Here is an 18,902-nt window from a genome sequence, read left to right on the forward strand (position 1 = left end):
TTTCTAAAAGTTGTTAAAAAAGAATGTAATAACGTGTTTAAATGTACCTATAAGTAATAATTTTTATTATTAGTCCTTAAGTTATTTTATATGTTGATTTTTCCAGTTAATAAAATAAAGTATATAAAATCAATGAATGATTAAAAATGTAATAAAAAGCAACTGAATATTGTATAGATGTCAATAAATTAATATCACACAACTGAACCAATCCACCCACGATGGCAGAGTTTGATAATAAACCTAATCTAGATTTATAAAAATGAGATAATATTGAGCATAATCGACAAGTGATCAATAAATCATAAAAAACCGAAAACAATAACAAATTTATTCGTGAGGAGTATATTTAAAAAATAAAAAATAATAATTGAATAAGTAGGAATTAACACCTCATCTAGGGTGTCCTATTGAACGGGTGGGTTCCATCGAAATCTACCTAATGTGGGTTTTTCCCGTACGGCCCCGTACGGATTCATCCATTGACACCGAAATTAACCGGGTACCTACCTAATCAAATCAAATAAAAGCACGTTGCGGCCGAAATAGCGCCACAGTTGAAAGTCGTGATCGTCGGTTTGTCGGACGACGAAGTCATCTTGTGGGTGGACCGGTGCGTTTTAGCCGCCGATTGGCCAGTTTCGGTTGTCCTAGGACAATAAAATCCTTTAAGGACGAAAAAGGAGGTGGGGAACGATACATAGTCTACTACATGCTTTCCGAGCAATCAGTTTGTAGCAAGCCAGCGTCGTGGACACCGCGCTATTAACGAGACCCGGCCGTCCCATTACATAAATACACACTCGCAGTATAAAATCCGGTGTTCGATATTTACCATTTTTAAGTCCATTCGATTTGATCAATCGGTGCCGAACGATCGGGACGATGTACGCGAGATAAATTTCGGCGTACCTGGTTTTTCGTCAATTTTCTCTTGTACGTACGATACGAGTGAGGTGCTTGATTTTTGTGTGTATGTGAAACAGTTTTTATTTTTTTACTGAATCGATAGAACGTGAACAGGCACAGATAATGGCCAAGTTTACGAACCCGCTGTTTCTTGTTCTGATCGTATTCACCATTGCGGAAGCGAGGAGTGTGGCACCGCTCCTCGACGAGGACAAGTCCAGGATACGGTCCAGATCTGCCGGTAAGTACTAATTTTTTTTTTTACATTAACTTTGTGACGTGCCATTCTCGAACGTGATTAAATTTCGTTATTCTTTTTTATTGCTTCTTGTGCGTTTGCATTTCGTGCGGCATTTAATCTAAAATTGCCGCAATGAATGGAATGCAAGTGTGAATGACACCGAAAATAAGTCTATTTTCGTCAAATGGGAATTCGTCGCGATCGAAATGGGGGGAAAAATAGCGAAAATCAAAGGCCGGGGTCCTTGAAAAACGACGGTAATTGCGGGCTTTTTGTAATTCGAGATAATAAACGCGAGTGTAATTGGCAATAACAATTTAGAAGCGATACCATACGTTGTTTTGGTGTGGTCAATGGTTAAATGACATAAATTTTATGGAAGTCTGTTTTGTCATGCTTTCAATGCTAGATTTTCTCAATTATAATTAAAACCGTTTTGCTGTATTTTTATCAAGATTATTTATGGTAAATGTCTCAAAATACAGTTTCAGTAAAGCTTTGATTCAATTATAACATGTTAGCCCAAAGTTTTGTTTTAAGAGTTTACCAAAAATTATGCTCTAAATTAATAAAATATTTAAATTTCGTAATTTAAACCTTATCTATATTATGTATGTTTTTTATATTTATTTCAATAATTATTTATTAATTTTATTTTATATATTAATATTTTATTATTACATATATTCTCAATATATTTTTTATTTTTTCAGTTTTTTTAAATATTTTTAATTTTTATCCATTTTGTTTTAACAGAAAATATTTTTCAGTACACTTTCAGTTATATTAGTTACCTTAATTTTATTAAATTCTTTGAAAACATCAAAGTTCTAAGTTTAATAGTAAAATAATAACGTAAATTGTATATTTTTTAATTATTACAATAATTTTATGTATTATATAAAATGTAAATTTTATATTTTATTTTACTACAATATTTTAATTGTTCTATTTTATATAATTTAAATTTAAAAATATTTTAGTTTTGAACAAATTGTATGTTTTTATTACAATAATTTTATGTATTATAATAAATATAAATATGTATTAAATATTATTTTTTAAGATATATTATTTACATAAATATATACATTTTTCGTTTTATTGCAATATTTTTAGAACATTTTTAATTATCTTTTTTCAGTAAAAAACATAAATTTTACTAATTTTATATTTTGTAATTTTATATATTAGTTTAGTTTATCAAGATTTCATAATCCCAAATTTCCTGTGATAAATTTTCAATAATTTGATTTTTAAGAGAAAACATCAATAAATAAATGAATGTTATAAAATTAATATTTTAATTTTAGTTAAAATCTATGTTTTATATTAATTTTAAAAATTATTTATTTCTAAGAACAAAATATATCCTTTTTCAAAATATATTATTATTATTAATTTAATGTTTAAATAAAACATTATTATAAATTGGGATTTTATTGTTACATATATTTAGTTTAGTAACATTATAGTGCTTTTTTATCATTTTATATGGCTTAAATTCAATTAATTTTGTTATTATTTATATTCCGTATTTGTTTATGTTATATTTGAGTTCACTTTATCAAGATTTCATCATCTCAATGTTCATTTCTCACAATATTATTTTGTAAATTGAAATATATATTTTATTAAATGCATAAATTTTAATTTTAAAACCTCAGTTTTGCTTCAGTTTAAAAAATGTCATATAAAACCTTAATCCACTTACTAGATAAATTTATTTATATCGATAAATGTATTAATAATTATAAATATAAATCTATTTTGTTCTAATCAGAAAGAAAGATTTGCTGTAATTTTTATTAACATACTTTTCTATTTCATAATTTCTCACCAATTAGGTGAAATTAAATTTACAACACTCTTCTAATTTGTAAACTTGGCATTTAAATAATATTTTTAATGTTTAATCTTTATTTATGTTACCATTAGAAAACATTTGCAATATTTAAGGCTTGTAAATAAATAATTGCGTTAGTTTCAAGTATTAAATATATAAATCATATTTAATTTTATATCTTACGTGTTTCGACCAAATATGTACAACTACATAAATTCCTTATCATTTCTGCATGCCTTAGAAAGTAAATACAGTGTACATACACATACGATCAACAGTTAATATCTACTACAAAACAAATAGAAGGACGTTGTCGGTTATCAAAATCGAATATCTGGTTTGGAAGACGTGTGTAACCGAACGAAAAATTATCGATGACAAATCGATTAACTGGAGGGTTACGTATCTGACTTGACACGATTGTTTTTCGGGGCTACCGGTCACTTGATAATAGCTCCATAATCTCTTTTACTGCCTAATTGACACTTCTGGTTTTTCCCAACCATTCATTACCGTAGCGACCACCTGTGAACGAAGTTTTCTCCGAGTTATTGTGCACAGGTGCACCTGGGGGTAGGTAAACACACCCCGGGCGACCGTCCATTCATCCCCCCTACCCCAGGATCCGATATTTGCGTGTCACCTCGTAAATCAGCGTTTATGTAATTGTAGGTCATGGGATTTTTTTTCGAAAATTTAAAATTAACTTGCGGTTGTCGGTCGTCCATGTTTTTCGATAAATCAACAAAAATTAGTCGTAAGCTTTTAAAAATATCATCAACCACTCACCCGACTTGCTCTAAATTTATAATATTTAACATGTTTCTCCGTCTTTTTTTGTTGTTTTTTTTTTCATTTTTTTTTGTGGTAAAATTTACGACTTTTCCACTTTTAATGGAAAACAAGGTCCGACGCGTTGCACGTTCGAAAATAAACCGTCGGCTTCGGCGTCGGGGGGGCCGCATATTAGGCAATGGACGCACGTTGTTGCACTTTACGCGATGCGAAAAACAATTCAAAAACATGTGTCCGCCAACAAATCGGATAAATCGGGAATCCGGATCGGTTTGGGTACTACTGGTCGACAAATTAACTGAACTGTGTGTTGTGCTGCCGAAGGTCTCTCCGAGTTGAAAGTTCGAATCGTTTCTAATTAAACAAGATGTTTTATTCGAATTGACTTGTCCCAGTCCAGTATTGTACGGCTAATTGGCTAATTCTGTTAAATGTTTTAAATAATTGCGATAGTGGGGAAAACGACGAATTAACAAACGATAAATTACAAGTGGCCTAGTTGTTGGTGGCAAAAAATGTTGCTATTTATAACGTCGGTGGGTCAAATCTATTTAAAAATCCGGTCGACCGGATTTTGAGCTGCACCCTGCCGGAACGAAGCTATCAAAAAATCATCCTCCTTCGAAAAATTATTTTTTGTAATATTTTTAATTCTTTTTAATTTTTATTCATTTTGATTTAACAATATTATTACAGAAAATATTTTTAGAGCAATTTGTTACCTTTATTTTATTAATTCGAATATTCCTCTTTTTGTATTTTGTAGATTTAATAAAATTAAATTTAAAAAAGATATTTTTTCCAAATTTAAATATTATATAAATTGTATATATTTATACAACAATTTTAGTTATTATATTAAATATAAATTGTAATTAAATAAAAAACTTTCCTAGAGGATATATTCTTCGTCGTCTTCCTCGTCTGCATGTACCACAGTTTACTTATAAACATCCTTCGAAATGCTACCACAACATAATTTAGTACTGTCGGGGAATCACCGAAGACAACGTCGCCCCCGACTCCGGCACCACCACCGACAACCGTCCGATCCCGCGGACATTTAATCACCGTCCCCCCGATATAAATAAGCGTCGCATTATGCAACCGACCAACCGGTGGCTGAATGAAGTTGTCGAAGCGCGTCTAATTATAATTCGGCGATCGGGCCGAAGACGGGTCCAAAACACGCACACACACATCAACCATCAAATTAATTTGCATTTTGTTTTATGACGTGTTGTGTCGGGCAAAGTGTGGATGACCCCAATCGGGTACAGGACTCTAAATAGAACTGGACGTCGCGACGTTACTATAATTGTTTTCGATACGACGGGCCGCGTCTCTTCAACTCGCCGCGCGACGTCGCCGATTATCCGATCGGGTACCGCGAACCTTGAGGTCCGCACAATTGCAATTAGCCGGCCGTTTTATTTTTTCGTCGGATACTACGAAATTAAACGGGTTACAACAAGGCTGAAATTTGCATAATAGTTGTATTTATAATTTCGTTAATTTTTAATTATTAACGCAATAAATTTATGCAACATCCTGTTATTTGCGATAGGAAATGATTAATCAAATTAATAATAAGTGAAAAAAAGAGGCGAGGAGATTAAACGCGTACAGTTATAGATACCAGAGAGACGACGGAGACGTTGGGAATTGCAGTGAGGAAGGAAAAGGCTCTTTGATATTTCGTGGCACAGATACAGCCTCCTAAATTCAGGTCTAATGGGTCAATTTGTCTGAATTATGTTGACAATACGGCATATTTCCTTGAGTTACACCAACCGAACTGCCTGCATGTTGATATAACACTTTATGGGAGCATGCCTTTGCAATTTGATGCTTATTTTGCTTGTGCATTATTTGTTATTGTTACTAAAAATACCGTGGCGCCAGCCATTGTTAAATTAGATTCGTACAACATAAATTTACACGGCACAATTATTTTCTATGTCTGTCTAAATCTGATTGCTCCAGACAATAACATTATCTCGCTTTCTTAACAATACAAACTCTAACTAATCTCGTTAGGAAAGAAGGCAATCTTATCTTGTGTTTATCGATCATTTCCAAACCGTATTGTTCAATTTCACCGTACCCAAAACAAACAAATAATAATAAAAAAAAATTAATAATATCCTCATGATTTGCCGGACCTAAATCCATTGAAAAACAAGGTTACGCCGTCCGAGATTGTGCGGCGGTCATTAAAGTTTTAAACGAGCCTTATTACATTTTTTCCATATTCATGAATGAGACTATATAAAACGAGACCAGACGAAAAACACGTCGTAATGACACAAAGATCTCTCTCACAATCCGCTCGTTTCGTTCTTTCCTTTTTTTACTCTGCTCCTTCAATGAACGCACGCATTTCCACAATCAAATTAAGTTATTAAATTGTTTCCGAAATGATTAATGCAAATACCGACATGACATCATGGAAATGTGTTCGTTTTCACCCAGGGACGTACTCGGGCAGTACTTTTTAATTAAATTACCAGGGATTAAAGTGTGAATAATGAGTTTAAACACAATACCTCTAATGACATGGTGTAGTCACAACAATACTGTTCCCTTATCTGCCATAAAATTTGGGTTAAACTGGTATTTTATAACAAAAACGATTATAAAGAGATCCCAGAACCTACAGAAGATTAAGTTTGTTGTACATTTACAAGCAGGAGGAATGACTAAAACAATTTAGAAGATTTAGTTTTGTGTTTGATCGATTAAATAGACAATATGCAAATGTAGAAGTGAAAAGGGATGTAAATCACATTGCACACTAGTTTTGTTGCCATAAACACCAATAAAATAGCTTAATATTAACATTATTTGGGTATAAGTCTAAAATTTAATCAACAACAATGACACTTGCATTTTATAAAATTTAAATTGTCATGATGATCAAGTAAAACAGTTTTTTAAGTTTATTATTTGTATGATTCCCTGAATTTCGTTAATACAGCACTTTAAAACATTTCTACATGCACCTAAGTTGCAGAAATTCTTCACAAGTGTTTGTGGCATACCTGAAATCTTAACTTGTGTTATCAGTGAAGAATAACAATGTGCCTCTTACCTTCACAGCATTTACTTTTAAAGCAATTCCCGACAAAAAACACGAGACACTTTTACTTGACAAGCAATGAATTGTTTGAGGTTATGTTTTCTTTTTAAACAAATACGCTGCTTCTAACCTTCTTAGATTCACACCCGCTGACTTTTGATGCAATTTTAAACAATTAACAGTTCTGTTGTATGTAATGTGCGGGCGCACTCTCTTGTTAAAGTTTATTCAATTTTTAACAATCCCATTTGAAATTAATTAAGCCGGTTGCGCGCGCACCCAACTAATGTGACATGGCGATTATCGAAACGCCCGTGTGTAGTTTTTTTTTTAAACGGATTAATTGGATTTTCGCGCTGGCGCCTCCGGCACAATGCCGAGGTGTCGCAGACGAAAAAAATCCGTCCGGTAATTTCCTTGTTACACGGAGCGAACCGATGCATAATCTTGAAAGAGCCGCCGATCATTAATAGACCCCCTCTAATTACCATACAGAATTCTGTAAATAAAAAAAATTGTCGGAATACATTTTATTGAATGCTAATTTCGAAGGAGTTCCGCATGGGATATTAAACAAAACACACACGTAGGTGGTTCGGTTCAAGACCGACGCGGAGTATTATAAAAAAATCCGGGCTATTGTTAATATTTAAAAAAATGCAAATATTTGTGTATATATACAGACACGGTCATGTGTCATACTTATTTAAAACCACCTGTGTGTGTGTGTGTGTGTGTGTGTGTGCGAGGTGTGTTTAATATTCGTCTATACGGTTATAAATAAAAGTGGGTGTTCCATTAAAGCGCGTCTAGTCCGGCAAAAATGTGATGGAAGGAAGAAAAAAAAATCGGTTTATTTACTCGTGCCCAGATTCGGCCGGCGCCAGTTTTAAAATCCTATAAATCTGCGATTAAACACGTTTAATTACACTTAATAATATTATTTATCGTTCTTTTACCGCATTACAAAATTTTTATAGCCTATTTTACGGCTAAAAGATTTATTCTTTAACGGGTTTCACTCGTGAAAGATTATCCGTCCATATTTTATTTCTACGACCGTACTGGTTCAGTTTTAATTGAGATATCCAATGCGACTTACGTAACTCCCGCCTTACGAAATCAGGAAATATTAGAGGCTGACATAACTCCGCGTTAACCTTTTCCTCATCAGTGTGGGTCAGGTTGTACCGTAACAGTGAGGTAAATATCCGATTAGTGGATGCACAAAAAACTGGTAAATACTCGTAAAATTAGTAGAGTGAGTTAAACTTAAATATTGCAATTAACAATGTTATTTAATTGTCTGGGATTCCCCCGTTTTCCTAACCTCACTTTGATCTGCTCCTAACTTCATTACAATCCTATTCATTGTACACTGTTTTATGCTCAAGGTATGTGAAGTACCAAATATTTTTGCCATCGCCGACCAAATCCCGATGGGTGCAAAAAACTTTAGAAACGGTCCACGTATTTTTCGGGCACGGCGATGCGCTGCGAGACTAAAAGGTGTGTCGTCTGATGGCATTGAAATCGCGCCAAACTGAATATAACGTGACTAATATATCCTGGGGGCCCATCTGGACTCGAGTTTTTTTACCATGTCTAGCGTACACCATCGACACGGTCCATCCACCTCGAATCTACTTTTGTAGATCGTCGAAGAGGACGCAAACTTCCCGACCAGTTTTGGCCCCGGTTCCCGACCGCGTCGGTCGTACCGGAGACTGAAACCGAAAGTTGGGTCCAGGAATAATCGCCGTGTAACACTAGAATTATATATCGAGGCGCATTTCTGGCTTTACGCTCGGTGTGTTTACGTTCCATTGTTTTGACATGGACGCGTCGAGCAGGTGCGATTTTTGCAGAAAAATTGCGTCCTGTGGGTGGGTGGGTTGAAAAAAAAAAAAAAAATGACATAACGGCGGACGCGAAACATATTTCTGGTCGTAATGGATTGACGGTCGGTCGGTATTGAGAGCCAACTATGATTTTGTAAACATCGGTTTGAGGCCAATGTCAAATTTGTGCGTAGGTCCCAATTCGACCGGGACGGTAATAATTCGATGGACGGACGGGGGATGGGAACGATGTTAAGGCTGGTGCGAGACGGCGGCCCGTGAATGCACAATTTTATAATAATATTCAATGCGATCGGACGTCGAGCGCACGGAATGGAAAAACAACATGTACGATCGAATTCTTAAAATAGTTTCCCGATTTCTAAGCAGCACGCTAGCTCTATATTTGGCGATGCGAACAATAAAACTCGCATGGTACTACTATATATGCAGCATCAAAGGATTTTATGTTCTTCTCTGTGTCACACGACAAAAAGAAGCGCGTTTCGCAAACCGAAGAGAAAATGGGATTGGCCGCTACTTGCAAAAATGTATGACCACAATTGGAACAATACAATTTCTGGGTTCTTTAAATAATCCTACATGGATTTACCGGCAGTTTTTTTTTACACGAACCGCCAGCTTCCCAAGGTTGTATTGTTGTTGTTGTTGTTGCTGTTGGTTGTACGGTGCTGTCAAAGGAAAGTGGACGGTTCAATTTCGGTTGTGACCACCGGAGTAGGTTACGTGCAAAGTGATCACGGTTCGTTCCGTGGAGGCAGTATGTTTGTACAAGTGGTAACGATGCCTTTATTAAACAATTTAAAGTTGAAGGGAATAATTTTCTCTTTTTATACTTGTGTATCAAGCTTTTTCCACTTCATGGTGGGCTCAAGCCAGACCGAGATACAATTCTGTTGTATGAGAACTGGTTTAATTTTTTAGAGAATGTAAGTAAGTATAACTAGCGCATATTTTAAGTTAATATCGTAAACTAGTGGAGGATGAATTATTGTCAATAGCGTGTTATTAAATTTGGCATGTTTGTTGAAGATATACTATAAATTACACGTATTTATTCGTTTGTTTTTATTTCCATTCCACTTCGAGCCACCCGTGGGTTAATAAAACAAACAATCCGAGTTTCATGTGTTTTTACTAACAGGAGAATTGCGCCAACTTTATCAATACCCATGTCGTCATCAATATTTATGCACGTTCAATTTTCATTCATTTATCTTTCTTCCCATTGTTTTTTAATCGGTTCCAACTAGATTTTATCTCGGCTCCTTATGCGGACTACCAAATCTCCAACGACTGACACGTTATGTAAATGGCGTTTCTAAATTTACGTGGACGACGTAAAATTGAAAGAATGTGTGCACAATGGCAGACAACTTGGCTCTACAATACTATCAATCTAGGCTCCGTTCTAAGAAACCCGTAATTTATTAATAAATAAAAATGTTTTGTCTGTGGAATTTTTTATTTTCGAAGACAAACAAAAGATACCGAACGTTTTATTGTTTTCACTTTACAACTCGCACGTTTCGCAGCTTATCACATCTAAAATTAGTCCGCCATTATATAATCACTTATGAAAGTTGACAGAAATATCGCTCCGCTGTGCGAATTTCAATACATATGCTGATTACACTCGAGTTTTTTTTTTTTATAAAATGTACTTTATCTTAATGGTCTCAAGTGGACTAGGCGCCATGTGCAATAGCATTGAGAATAAATTGATTCGCCCAGGCATTCCGAAGGCTTCCAAAGACCACCAAATGAATAAAACTTAAAATACCGGCACCGACGTGCGACGTAACCTGACGGACGACGTCAACTCGTCAATTTCCACTCTTCGGTCATCTGTTTGGTCCATTAATTAACACGTCGACGGACCCCTATTGAATGGCACGTCACCATTGTTGTCGAAATGATGGCACATATGCTCACCTTGTTTTGTCTTTTGTGTTCCAGAATGCGTTTTCGGAAACGAAGTGAAAGAATTGGGCACACAATGGATACCGGACCTCGGCGTGCCGTTCGGCGTCGTCTATTGTATGAAATGCGAATGCGTTGCGGTAAGTACATCACATTCCGGCTGAGTTTTCCCCGTTGTGTGGGTCACTCCGTGCCGAAACCAGTTCTCCATTTTCACGTCCACGTACCGATAGTTTTTTATGTAATTACGAGGTGTACGTCACATTTATTTTAAAATTCCCGTGCACTTTTATCATGCATATTTCGCCGAGCCGGCGAGACCGGCTGGGAATTTTAAAACCGAATGAATTATTCAAGGCGATATTTTCACGCAAAACAAACAAAACTAAAACAAAAATGGGGACTGGAGTCGGACGTTTTTCCTGACGGCTCCGGTACGCGTTTCGCTGACCGGTGCCGACGGGTCGTCCGGCGACGCGACTGTTCTGCTCCAATTTCCCGGAGCGACCGAACAATTTTTTAATGAAGACACGGGGGCGTCGAAAGGTGGAGGTCACGCGGGTCGCTGACCGACTGTTCCATAACTCGCCGTGATCTACCGACACCTCTTTGCATCTGTCAGTTTTCACACCCACTGCTGCTTTGCAAAAAAAAACCTTTTTTTTATTATGCATGTTGGCGTGGTCTCATGGATGGCGGTTCGTTTTTTGCAGATTTCGAGGAAGAAGCGCATAGTGGCGCGCGTCAAGTGCAGGAACATCAAGAACGAGTGTCCGGAGGTCAACTGCGACAACCCCGTGCAGAAGCCCGGCCAGTGCTGCAAGATGTGTCCGGAGGATTTCAAAAGTGAGTGACATTTGTTAATTAACGTTTAACGCCGCATAAGGTGGTGTTTTCGCGGTGTATTGACTTTGAGAGTGCGTATAGTAAAACGCAAGGTCATCTAGATTGGCTGTTGTGTGGCGCCTAACGACCTACATATGGAAAAAAGAACTCATGTTTACTACGGTTTGTAAATGTTTGAATAAACACGAGAAGATGGCATAGTAAACTCAGCTCAGTTCGGCTGTTTATTTTTATTAACCATGTCGCTGATTCCATTTCTGTGAAGTACCGGGCAACGAGTACCTAATATCATTTTTAGAACCGGTACTAGATTTTGATGAGTTCTGTTTTTCATAAATTATAATATTTTCAATTAATTGAGTCACAACTTATTAAATTATGTGAGTGGTACTACTATGCAACTGGTCAATTTAGTTTTATTCTTAAAAAATGGCTAAAATATTTAACATTTTCAAAAATTGCTATAATAATGACCACCACTGTATTTCTCAAGATAAATAATCAAGTATCTTAAAAACAGTTTTAATTGGCAAATTAGAAAGAAAAATTGATTTTCGTGATAAGTGTGTCTTGTAATTTTGGATGGCTATCTGGGATCATTTTATGAGGGTCTTCGGGTTTGGTGTGGAACGGCCAGAATTCGGGCGGCGATGCCGATCTTTGATATAACTTTCCGGCTAATATATTACGCGGCCGTGTCAGGACGGTTGTCGTCGCTTTCTATTTTTTCGCGACGTCTAGAGCCGCGGCGCAGTCAAGGGCGTCTTGGCATATTTAAAGCGCTACTACATTTATAGAAATGAATTCATACCTGAGCGGTCTCGGCGCGTTCTGCGTGAGATTTTCGCCCGCTCAGAAACCGTCCGTACGCCGCCGGTTTGCACTTTTTATCGAACATTATCTGGCTTGACTTCGTGACGTTTGCATATAATATTGTGGCGCCAGCGTAAATATTTATATTCTCCACTCGACAAAATTCTATGTCGTGCTAAAAGACAACATGTGGGGTCTATACACTGGATGCTTATTTATAGAGACGGGGGAATCAGAAGCGTTACGGGACACGTCCAAACATTTCGACTTATCCCTCATCCACGGACGGCCTCGCCAAAAACCCGTACCCACCGAGCCAATTGTCCCCGAACGTCCGTAGACATTTTAATTACTCAAAATAATGCGGTCCCGGCGGATTCTACGGTTTTTCGTGCCGCCGTTAATGTTCGAAATTTATTTTAAAAACCGTTTACCGGCCCGGGCATTGTGTCGAGACAGTGATTTTTATCAAAGGCCCCGGAATAAATTGAATGAAATAATCGACATAAATCTGTTTAAAAAAAATGCATCACAAGAATGTCGTGTTAACGAAATTCCTGTCAAGATCTCGCCAGTAAAATCGGTAGTTTAGTTTCCGAGAACGGGGTTTCGGGCCTTGTTTTATTTTATTTTATTTTTTTTTACGTGAACATGCCGATCCCCGATATCCACCCGGGGACATTCCATGTCACCTCACCTGTAAAACGTCGCATCTGTTACATAAGTAAATCTAGGCAGTAAACAAGGTTTTACAAGTTTATTGTGTGCTATAATAATTATATTTTTTTGACTATTAATTCCAAGATAACCGGCTGATGTACTCTAAAGTCACCTTATTTAATTTGACACAATCATAAACACTGATACGATCAGTTTTTTATTTATTTTCTAAGTACAATCCAAGATAACGATGTAACAACAGCATCATCTTATCATCACTTGTCCAGATGATAAATAAACGGTAACACCGTTAATACCCCCTAGGAAATTACAAAACTCTCCATTTTTAAACTGCGTAATTCCTCCCAACCCTGCACTATTTATAAAACACTTAAAATACTCGCGGCCGAAAATTTGCATCGGCCGAGCTAAAGGACCGCGTTTAGTGGGTGTATTATTAAATAACAGTCGTTGCGCAGACATAGGAAACTTAATAGTGGCGCCATCTGCATATGGTGGGTGTCCACAACTTGTCGCCCACGACGGCTCTTGAAAGGAACGTGCTCTTGTCCAACACGCCGCGGACAAGGATCGACCGATGGTCCGACAGTGGCCACAAACGAACACCTCAATTATTGCCCCTTTAGTTCCGAACGCCCTGTATACGTTTAAATCGATTACGGAACAATAATCAATAAGCTAAGCCTGGCCGTGATGAATGCGATGTTTTAAACGCCAGACTGGCGCCCGCAAGGTGAGATAATGTTCTCGCGTCTTCAATGCTCCGATGTCGTACGCGACGCCTCTACTACCAGATAAATAAACACTATTTATTTCAACAACAGCATTTGCAACAACAAATGCGCGTCTATTTGTGCCGACGCAAAAAAATGCAAATAAATAATTTATACCCGTTTCGAGATTCAGATCGTATAAATAGCACAGACATGAAGGTATCCGATGGAGAGAAAATGATGGTGTGTACGCGGGTCGAGCGACTTTGTCCATATATGCACACTTGAACGCAACGCAACTCTTGTTCATTTTCAAACTTTCTATTTGCCGCGGTACAACCACACAGATTCACTTTAAGGCATCGCTACGCCCTCGCAGGCCTTCTTCCATTCATAAATATTTTTTAATTGTTTTTATCGTAAAAAAGAAACATCTCCTATTGCCCGGGTCATAAAGCCGGCAACGACACCATTTGCATTATAAATGTTAGGGACACCATATTTGTTGGGTTGCATCCGACCGTTAATTACCATTTTCTACGCCCACCGTTAATGAACGACGCCTACATCATTTTCATTTGATTTTTTTCTAATTTACAGATGGCACCTTGCAACAGGAACCGAGCCTAGAGATAGTACCGCAAAACCCCAATGACGAGGAAGAAAAGTCCAGCAGACGTAAGTACCCCACATCCCACAATCTAGACACGTTATCTAACTCTTCCGTTATATTTACAGATTTCTCCGCCCTTCTAACCCACCGTTCATCACTGGTGACCAACAACGAGCCCTTGTCCCTGGAAGTGAACAACATCAAAAACATCGTGGCAACAGGCAGATTCTCGTTCATAAAGAAGAACCTCCACTTCTCCTTTTACATCTCGGAAAAGGCGGCAAGACCGCGTCTCCTTCAATTCGTGGACGCATCCGGTAACATCTTGGAGGAGTTCAGCCTGTCCAGACCGGGCGGTTCAGTCAACAGCGTCTATCAAAATGCCACCAGGAAAGTGTGCGGGGTCTGGAAACGTGTCCCCAGGGATTACAAACGTGACATCCGTCACGGCAAAATGTGGGCCGTACTTGTGTGGGGAGAAAAGGAGTCGCTCAGCGGACAAATTTTAAACTTCGTCGCTTTGGAACACGAGATTTACAGTTCTTTGTTGGAGCCAGCGCCTGGTAGTAACAGAAACTTGATGCTTGGCTCTGGTGGTACTGCCATCATTAAGTTCTCCACCACCACTTCGCCGTCGTCTTCCATCCACTTGTCTGTAATTTTCAACGGTTTGTTTGCTTTGAATGAAACTTCCAATGTACCTATCAAGGTCACTCTCTCCCATGAAGACAAGGACCCCATTCTTGAAGAGGTAAGTCAATATTTAATTCACCATTATGAGCATACCTCTAAGTTTAACTTTTGTTACAGGTTTTGTTCGTCAAGAAACCTTCCACTGAATGGAATTTAATCAACATCACGTCAACCATCTCCACTCAAGACTTGAGGCAGCTTACCAGAGGAAAACTACTGTTAACGGTAGCTTCTTTGTCTAATCCTGAGGCTTTGCGTCTTAGTGGCAACGTCATCGCTAAAGTATCATGTGAATTGTTCCAAGCTTCAATTTCATCATCCAATGCCACATCCAATCCTCATGGTGTTTCCGGTTTGGCTTGGTTATACCTCAACAACGAAGGTACTTTGCAGTACAACATTCAACTCGACAATTACCAATCGCTTCAGTCGCCTTACACGGTCACATTAAACCACATCATGCCAAAACGCAGGAGCACTGAACTCGAGGACTTGACCCCTAACGAAATTAGCGGATGGATTAATGGCACTTTAGAAAAACTGAGCCCCAAATTGTTGGAGCCTTTGTACAATGGAAAACTGGCTGTGGACGTTGCAATTCCAGGCGGCAGTGTCATACAAGGAAGACTTGTATCCAAACCTGTGGATGATGCCAGAGATGCACCAGCACCACTTCTGTTGAAACGTGAAAACTACGCCCTGCCCAGCTCTGCGACTGGTTTTGCTTGGATTTCAATCGATCGTGAATGCCATATGCACTACGATGTCACCTTGAATGGTATCGACAACCTCAGTGAACAGAAATTCGATTTGTCCTTGGAGATGCTGCCCACTCTTGCACCTGGAGCGCCAGTTTTGCCTAAATATTTGGACACCTTCCAAGGGTCACAAGTAGATGGAGCCCCGCTGGAGACTCTGTCAAACGAAGAAACCGCTAGGCTGACCAATGGTGTGTGCATTCTTAAAGTAAAGAACTTCACTACCAAAGCCGTTTTGTTAAGTACCACGCTTAAGCACGTTCAAGTGCCAGAAGAATGTCGATCACCGAACACCGACAACGACATTCCGTTTAACTTTTACGGTGAGCCATCAGGTATGGAGTCCCAGCCTGGAACTTGCTATCACGAAGGCAAATTTTACGACGAAGAAAAACAATGGACCTCGTCCCAGAACGCATGCACAATGTGCTATTGCCAAAACGGTCGCGCCAAATGTGACACCATGACTTGTCCGGAAATCAAATGCAACGGCAAACTAGTCAAGGAAGAAGGTGAATGTTGTCCGATTTGTTCTGATGTCTTAGATTCGGTAAACAATAAGATCACCAAGTGCAGCCTGAACGGCAAAACTTATTCACCGGGAGCCAAATTCCATCCATTCTTGATGCCGGGCGGCTTTGAGACTTGCACGGTGTGCGAGTGCCTGGCAGATGTATTTGAAATCAAATGCGTGAACGTGCCCGGATGTTGCAAAAACTGCCAAGTAATCAACATAAATGAGCAAAACGATGAGTTTCCGCTGCTCAGAGTGCCGAAAATCGAAGGACCCGACCCGCAGAAAATTTTGGACGAAGGCGGATGCAAGAACACATATCATCCCAATGAGCCGCACAGGAACAACTCCACGTACCATCCCTACATCGACACCCTTGGAGAATACAAATGCGTTACCTGTACATGCCTTGTAAGTATATTTTTTAATTGACTTATTTTATTTGTTTTGACTTTGGTCAACTATGAGCAGTGTTTGATAATTTTATTGTCTATTTCAGAATGGTAACCAGAAGTGTAAAAGGGAGACGTGCAACCTGGAGACGTGTAACAGGCGACGAGAGAAGAAACGAAATCACGAATCGTTGGGACAGTCTGAGTTCTGTTGCTCTCCGAAAGAATGCAGGAGGATCCGGCATAAAAAGAATCGACGTAACTGAGCGGAGAATAGAGGACTGTCTATGGGAATGTAGACATGTTTGGTTCGAACGTTGGGACCAACGTCCCATGTTACCCTGTTACCAAAGAAGACTGAAACGATAGTAAGATTGGACGTGAAGACCTGTCATTATTTATTTATGTCGTAGTCTAGTTTAAATACTCTCTGTAAATTCTACTTCTTGTATAGGAAATGCAGTCAAACGAAACTTGAATTTGTTGATAGATTATTTATTTTTATTTTTTTAAGGGTTGCTGTTTCTTGGAGACGTTTTGTTTGGCTGCATTATTGCTGTGTTAATCGTTAGGAACGTGTCTGCGTACTGTTTTAGAACACGTCGGACTCGATGTGTCAGATACTTTCTTGGTGCTTACTACGGCTGTTTATCGCTAACTATTTATTTCAGAAAAACATGTAAATTATTCCATAGTTGTAACGGAGTTTCTTCGGTAGAACTCAATATACTCACTAGAGAAGAAGGCTGATAGAAATCGCGGGCCAAAACGAAAGTACACTCTTGTCTGGTGGAATAAAAATGTATCAAAAATTGACAAGATTATATTAATCTCGATTCTGAATTTTTAAAAAAAGTTTGGCAACTACAAAGTAGTGTCTGTGCAAGACTTGCTTCCGTTTTGGTCTCAACTGAAAGGTTTACAATTAAATAATTTCTTGTAAGACATATCATTTGGTGCCATACCAAGAAATTAAAACATGTAAATAACAATCAGTATGTTAACTCCCTTAAACTCCCAATTGTAAATATAGTCTGGGATCAGTTATAATGTACATAAAATTGTTTAAAAATATACAAATTTATTTTAAAATAATTATTTGTTTTTTATTTTGGAAATTGAAATTGAGTTGCAATACTGACTGTTACTTATACTGTGATCTAGGTACTTAAAAATTGAAAAATATACTCGGATTTGGAATCTCCCCCGCAATATTACAGTATTTTGCTAAATTATTGTAGTTTTAATTTAGTTACGCGTGAATGTGATAATAGTGTGTCTGAACTATACTTATTTTAGTGTAACATATTCTGTACATATACGCTTTGTAAATTTTTTTTAGTATAAAAAATAAACACCGTACATATTTTATGTAACTGTAAACTTACTTTTTTATTTAAGTAATATTTTTAGATATAACTTGAAAAAGCCTCATGAATGCATTTTGGTAATTTTCCGCGGTCAGTCTGGCACTGAGTCGCGGTGATATGTTATTATATGAGCCAATTCAAATAACAAGTACAGCTATGTTTATATCTAAGTGTACCTGCTACCTAGAAATATATGCTTGATTAATTCAAACCGAATTTTATTTGCACCTTCAGTAATAATTAAACGAAGTCTTAGTGCTTATACTTACCTTTTGGTTTAAGAGTGGGTCTGTAAAATAACACAAATTTTTAATGTCTTGTTTATTTGGAAGACATTTCTTCTTATTAAAATTTGTATAAATTGATTGAGTATGAATACAATTATTATGTACTACTGTGTACATATATATTGCAACTTTTACGCGTTGGTACACTATATTACAAGCATTTCACGATTTCGCTAACGGTTCTATATCCATATTGGTAAAAAGTTTCCAAAAAATATTCATTCTCATAACATTTTGGAGAGTGAACGAATAATGATAAACTATCGTTTTATGGTAAGATAGTTTCATCATTTAAGAAACTGATATGTCCAATTTTTTGTTTGTTTTGGGTATTGTCGTAAAAACTTAAAATTTATAATTTGCGGACCCTGTACATTAATGTTTTTATCTTACTGTATTAAAACCAACTGCTAATAGCTTATCATTATTTTTCTCTCCAATCAATTATAAAATTTATTTATTTTTTTTTTTTCATAAACAGGAAATGATTTACAGGGACTGCTAATATTACAGCTGTGTGTTCTAAAAGTTATTTATTAAAGGTACATTTAATAAAAATATCAC

At 37.3% G+C, this 18,902-nt stretch overlaps 1 protein-coding gene and 1 long non-coding RNA gene across 4 annotated transcripts; one reads left to right on the forward strand and one right to left on the reverse strand.

The window, feature by feature from the left end:
* Positions 1 to 596: 596 nt before the first annotated feature.
* On the forward strand, positions 597 to 18,262 carry LOC109601948 (dorsal-ventral patterning protein Sog). 3 transcript variants are annotated; one of them, XM_049967342.1, is made up of 8 exons: positions 597 to 1,150; positions 10,695 to 10,798; positions 11,372 to 11,401; positions 11,438 to 11,504; positions 14,312 to 14,389; positions 14,450 to 15,075; positions 15,135 to 16,700; positions 16,789 to 18,262. In XM_049967342.1, exons 1-8 carry the CDS (start codon positions 1,033 to 1,035, stop codon positions 16,945 to 16,947), a joined length of 2,748 nt encoding a protein of 915 aa, XP_049823299.1. In that variant the 5' UTR covers positions 597 to 1,032; the 3' UTR covers positions 16,948 to 18,262. The 3 variants fall into 3 exon arrangements, with proteins under 3 accessions (XP_049823299.1, XP_019873814.2, XP_049823300.1); XM_020018255.2 differs by having other exon boundaries at positions 598 to 1,150; positions 11,372 to 11,504; XM_049967343.1 differs by lacking the exon at positions 597 to 1,150 and adding an exon at positions 8,015 to 9,664 and having other exon boundaries at positions 11,372 to 11,504.
* LOC126265551 (uncharacterized) lies at positions 6,711 to 7,254 on the reverse strand. The gene is made up of 2 exons (XR_007548040.1): positions 6,886 to 7,254; positions 6,711 to 6,842 (listed from the first exon to the last, which is right to left on the reverse strand). It is a non-coding gene; the product is annotated as an uncharacterized LOC126265551 (long non-coding RNA).
* Positions 18,263 to 18,902: the final 640 nt, after the last annotated feature.

This window comes from Aethina tumida, chromosome 5, assembly GCF_024364675.1.
Source record: "Aethina tumida isolate Nest 87 chromosome 5, icAetTumi1.1, whole genome shotgun sequence".
Classification (NCBI taxonomy): Eukaryota; Metazoa; Arthropoda; class Insecta; order Coleoptera; family Nitidulidae; genus Aethina; species Aethina tumida.